Raw genomic sequence first — 6,139 nt, forward strand, 5'->3', positions numbered from 1 at the left:
ATGGTGGGCTCAAAAGAAAGAAGACCCAGAAGGAAAGAAAAGCAAAAGCCAGAGTGGAATTTTGCTAAGTGCATATTGACAAGTCACAATCCTTCTGGGATCATGTACTTTGGACACATGAGACAAAACTGAAGCTTTTTGGCAAGTCACATCCGCTCTATGTTCATAAAAAATATAGCTTTCAAAGAAAAGAACACCCTAGATATTGTGAAACATGGAGGAAGCTATGTTTAGAGGCGTATTTGCTGTGTCTGGCATGAGGTGCCTAGAATGTGTGCAGGGTGAGGAAATAAAATCTTAAGAATATGAAGGAATTCTGGAGCAAAATCTGCTGCCCAGTGTCTCCTTTTTCAATCATGAGTCCCAAAACTAGCTAAAAGCACCCAAGAATGGCTAAGAACATAACATTAGACTATTCTGAAGTGGCCTTCTGTGTGCCCTGATCTGAATCCTATCAAACGTCCATGGAAAGTTCTGAAGCATTGTCTGGAGAAGGTACCTTTCAAACCTGAGACCGCTGGAGCAGGCGCAGCAGTCTTCGGCCCCTTTTCAGATGGTCCGATTTAGGTCCGCCTGTCAGTTTTTCAGGTGAACCTGATCAGATGCCCAATGTAAGTCTATGGGTAGCTGGATCTAAACAGATGGGTATCCGTTTACATCCACTTGCCCTAGTTCCAGCCAGGTCCAGAAAAACAAATTGAACAGTGTTCCATTTTGCTGGACCTGATCACACCGACTCAGGGGTAATCTGATGTACAGTAGATGGATACATTTACATCCGATTCGCCATTGACCGACATAGTGTCTGGTCATTTTGTTTTTTCCGTCATCGCATAGCAGTGTCATTCGATCTGTACCACTCCGATCAGGATAGTGTGAAAGGGGCCTTACTGAGTTCTACATACATTGCAAGTTTGCAGTGATTGACCCTATACAGCTGTGCAACAGAATATTAGATTAAGGGTCTTATCCTTTTTGTTAATGCCATTTTCATTTTGTTTTATTTTAAATACTCTTTTGAATCAAAAGCAAAGTCTGATTTTTATCAAATAAGGCATCCATTATTTTTTTATTCCAATTAGTTTTGTCAGTTTCAAGTTATTTAAAAAAAATTTGGGGCTTGTTGTTTTTTTGTGGAAGTGTACCAACAAATTTGTCCACGTCTGTATAACTTTCAAGTTGACCATCACTGTTGTAGTGTGCTGTGGCAAATAGGATTTGCTCTCTTATGAATTAATTAATTAAATCTTGTAGAAACCTGTAATGTGACACAATAAAGCTTCTCACAGACATGAAAAGATTGCGATATGATCATTCCATTTTTGTTAGGTAGGGACATTTTTTGAAAATCTGTTCTTATTGTTGGGTTATGTATTGTGTGCCTGCTCTGCTTACCTAATACCCTCTCTATAGAAATAAATGTGCATGCTCACCTGAAAAAAACAGCTGTCAGATGCCAGAAGGACTTTAAAATATGCATCTATCTAGAAAACGGGGCCAAATTTGATTAAAAAATTAAAAATAACGTTTACGTAAAGGTATATTTCCACACAGACTTATATTTTAGTTTTAGATGGAGCCTAATGGGCTGAGTCACCCTTTGTCTTTTTATATATCTTGGGAGCTCCAGCCTTGATATCTACCTTTTCTAGTCTCTTGTCTCTTTTCCTGTCCGTTTTTAAGTTTTCCCAGCTTGGTGGCTTCCTTTTTATTACACCTGCATTGTTTATAATAAAATAAAATATATAAAAAATCAACCAGAAAAGACACCACCCAGATGTAGGGAAAAAAAGATGTCTATTGTGCAACTTTTGTAGTTGTCTGGCAGTGAACACAGAGTAAAGGCTATTATATGCAAACAGAAGCACATTAGTTGTGTGACAAATGGCAAGTCAAGATAGTTTTTTCAAATGTGCAGGTCAACATAAATAATTTAATACCATTATACATAAAGAAACATCCTTTGGCTTCAAGCTGGTTTTGCATTCCTGTAGACTTGTATGGGAATGTAAAACCCATCCGAGGCGAACCAAAGCTTGTCAAATCATGATATGCTAAGTCATGCCATCAGACACTAGAAGAATGTCATTTAGAATATTGAATGCATTTCACTTTTATTTAATCCTTAATAATCTTACAATTAAATGAATGGCGTTTTCTGAATTTAAAAAAAACCACTGTTAGAATTTTGTTTGTTCTGTGAAAAATGCTGTTTGTGAATCGCCCCCCTTTTAAAATAAATTTTTTTTGCTTTGCAGCCTAAAATTAAAACCGCTTTTTTAAATTTTGTTTTCTTTTGACCTGTTGTTTGTTATATGTTTCACTTGGATGTTATAAGTTGCACTGAGTAAATACAGCTGGATAAAACAAAAACTGTGTGTCTTCAGGCTGCAGAGCAGCAAAATGTGATTATTTTAAAGAGGGGTGATTTCTTTTCTATATCCACTGTATATATTTTTTAACTTGGTGTGTAGATAGAGATAGAGATACACACTCTCACTCTTGGTAATTGCGCTGTAAACAAATATAATGGTCTGCGCATCTGTTTACTTGACCCATATAAAAGTAAGGGGTAAATTGTTCCGTTCCCTGTTGATGACACTAATTACAGTTTTTCTGATGTTTCCCAAACAGAGCTACAAAGTTTTGAATACGCTTTATCTTGCTAGAGAAGGAAGCATAGCAGGAATAAATCAGCAATGCTGATATGATTGTCCACCATAGCTTGGTGAACGTTATGTGCTTAAAAAGCAACAAACATACATCCAAACAATGAGATAATCTAGTCCAGGGGTGCCCACAATTTTTTGTGCTAAGATCTACTTTTCAAATGACGAGCTACATGAGATCTACCAACGAAAAAAAACCTCCCTCGCTCTCCTCGTTCTCCTGGCTCTCGCTCTCTCTCTCTCTCTCTCCTGGCTCACCTTGCTGTATTTTGCAAACAGTGCAGTGCAACAGGATGTATAAACTAATATTCTTTGATGTAATACATAGCACTTCAACCACCAGTATCCACCAGAAGGGTGTCGGGGAGCTTGGCTCAGTAGACTCAAGCTAATAGGTAATCATGTGTGCACAGCTAAATAAATATACCAAAATGGAATAAAGGGGCCGCCTTTCACACTTTTCGTGATCTACCAGCATCAGCTTTGAGAGCTACTGGTAGATCACTATCTACCTAATAGGCATCCCTGATCTAGTCTGTCCAGAAATCTAAGCTTTGTGGTGTCAGGTTAAGTGAGTGGCATAACTTCATATACTGGAGTTAAAAGGAATGCATTTGAAAACAGTGAGCTTGTTAAATCAAGTAAATATGAGAACATAGGATGAGATCCTAAAATACAGCAAATACATTCTTTTTAACTTTCCAAGTTTGTGTCTCCACATGTTTCTTCTCAAAAAAATATTCCACAGAAACTGCATGATTCTCGGACCAACTCTTAAGGGCAAAGAACACAACAGAATTATGAACAGACATTTTCACAAGGAAACAAAGTGTGCAGGGTACATTGCTATGACTTTTCTCTCTAAATCTCCTTTTTTTTTTTTCCCCCCCAGCAGGGATATGGAGTAGAGGACACAGTATGGGAACAGTACACTGTCACACTACAAAAGGTAAGACTCAAATTTTATTTTTTTTACTGTATAAAATGACTGCTGAGCAACATATTTCCTGCTCGCTCTCGCACATGTAACAGTGCTCATTGCCTTCTTGAATACATCTGACAATATACAGTATTTTTTATGTTTTTGTAATTGCTTGACAAAGCATATTTTTTTAATTGACATACAATTTACAAGAACAAGCAAGAATTTTTTGTTTCCCTCTTGCTTGATTTCAATGTTAACATTCTGGAACTGGTATGGTGTCTTCTGTCCTGTGCGGAATGTGTTCATAGTCAAAGCCAGATTGTGTAAAAATATAACTTTTTGGAATTGTTTTCATCATGGCTTAATGTTTCAAGTCACTCTGTTGATAACCTTTTGGACTGCCTTCCTTCTGGTATGGGTAGGAAGGAAGAAAGGTGAGTATATCAGTTTTTAAAACCTGTCCAACTTACTGTAAATATGCTGCTGTCAGTAAAAAGTGGGAAAATGGTAAAAAAAAAAAAAGGAAAAGTAGCAAGACAAAGAATAGACACATAACTAGTGATACTTATTTGTGGGTTTGTATTGAGGTCATAATGTTTGAGCAAGACACTAAAAACAAAACATAGCCTGATGTTCAGGTTTTGCCAGGGGGGAAAAAAATTATCAGGCCAGATGTAATCGTACTAGGTCAGCTCATCACTATTGTCTTATGCTTATTCATACTCATTATTCTCTCAGTGATGCAGGAGCATGGGTCAAAACTACAACTATGTAGCATGTTCTATTTTTAGGGATAATTATATTATATGATTTGATATTTTTAGTAATGCCATAGGTTATTTTTTGTGTGTTCTTGTTATAAGTTGAAGGTTAGTCAAAAAGTCTGTATTTCAGACATGAACTATGATTTCTTTGAATATCTGGATACATTGCTTAGTTGTCATTACCAATCAATATGGCACGTCTGTTTGCTTTAATCAGGTGTTAGTGAATACCCACCATTGTCTCATATGACATTTCACATGGTGATTTCCTGTTAATGCCTGCACCCTCCATAGTTTGTGTGTCATAAGGACAGGAAGTGAGACCCCCGGCAATTTTTCTCAACTCTAAAATAAATAGCCATTTTATGACTGCTCCGGTACTAGTTGCTTTGGTATACAAAGTGTGACTTTCTTGATGATGAATATTAAGGGCTGGCCTGTCGCCTACCACCTCTCGAAACTCCTTTTTGGTTCTTGAAATTAATATGTGGTGGTGGTAGTGGTGTTTGTTGTTTAGGATTTATATAGCGCCAACAGTTTGTGCAGCCCTTTACAATATACGGAAGACATTAGTTACAATACAAATCAAGACAAGATGGTAAGGAGGGCCCTGCTTGTGAGAGCTTACAATCTAAAAGGGAGGGGCAAGTGACACGAGGTGGTAGCTGTGTGGGGATGAATTGTTTGAGAATGTGATGGTTCATTGATTAGGTTGAGGTGGGATAAGCTTTCCTAAAGAGATGAGTCTTAAGGGATCGTCTAAAGGTATGACTATGAGCTCAGTTTTTGAAAGGCAGAGTTTTAAGAAGTGTTGTGACATCCAGGCTGGTATGTCAGTTAGTAAAATAGTGACACACAAGGAGTTGTGGACTGGAGAGATCTATTTAAGTGTCATCAGCATAGAGATGGTATTGTAAGCCATGAGAGGTTATCAACTGACCAAAGGAGGAGGTTTAAATGGGGGGAAAAGGGGTCCAAGGACAAAGTCTTGGGGGACTCCTACAGAAACCGGGAGAGGAGGAGTTAGATTTGTAGGTGACACTAAATAAGTTGGATAAAAGATTGCATCATAATCAAAAACCTACCTAAAAAAATAAATGTACATTTATTTCTGTTCCTAAATGATGTACTGTAGTACATTCCCTTTCAAGTAAACTAGGATCAATAAAACCAAGGTTTCATGAATTAGTTGTAGTGCCCGTGATTTTATGAGGTTATAACGTTAACGTAGACCAACATAAGTGTTAAATGAGTAAGCAAATTAAAAAAAAATCTATATATAATATTTTTGGGCTTTAGTTTAGTTGAATTTTACTTGTTCACTACAGAGATACTACTTTGGCATGTACACTTGGGAATTTATGTTCTTTTCTCCTCCAATCCAATACATTTACCATTAATGCTAATTAATTATATTTACACTTTGTTACCTAGGATCTAAAAAAAGGATTTGGCATTGCGGTTTCTGGAGGGAGAGACAATCCACATTTTAATAATGGGGACAACTCCATTGTAATTTCAGATGTGCTTCTAGGAGGACCTGCAGATGGCTGCCTGCAGTAAGTCTCTTTGAAATCTTTTTTTTTTCTAATATGCAAACCTATGCCTACTTTGGTATCAGGTATATGAACAATAGGACATTGATCAAGGACATTCTTCTATTCTACATTATCAGCTTTTAGAGTACAGAGCAGATCTTTCTAAAATTAGTCACTTTAATATTTTATTATATTATTATATACTCTGTGGTCTTGTCTTCATTATTCTTACCAAGGATAATT

The 6,139-nt window shown here is 36.9% G+C and overlaps 1 protein-coding gene across 3 annotated transcripts in view; it reads left to right on the forward strand.

Moving 5' to 3' along the window:
- LOC108786371 (tight junction protein ZO-2-like) overlaps positions 1 to 6,139 on the forward strand; it is a 39,390-nt gene that overhangs the window by 13,890 nt on the left and 19,361 nt on the right. For 2 of the 3 annotated variants that reach the window (XM_018555652.1, XM_018555651.1), the window contains exons 3-4: positions 3,562 to 3,618; positions 5,793 to 5,917. In XM_018555652.1, coding sequence (XP_018411154.1) covers positions 3,562 to 3,618; positions 5,793 to 5,917 — 182 coding nt within the window. The remainder of the gene's footprint in view (positions 1 to 3,561; positions 3,619 to 5,792; positions 5,918 to 6,139) is intronic. The other variant, XM_018555653.1, reaches the window with a different exon arrangement.

Source organism: Nanorana parkeri, unplaced genomic scaffold, assembly GCF_000935625.1.
Source record: "Nanorana parkeri isolate BGI_ZX_2015 unplaced genomic scaffold, ASM93562v1 scaffold206, whole genome shotgun sequence".
NCBI lineage: Eukaryota > Metazoa > Chordata > Amphibia > Anura > Dicroglossidae > Nanorana > Nanorana parkeri.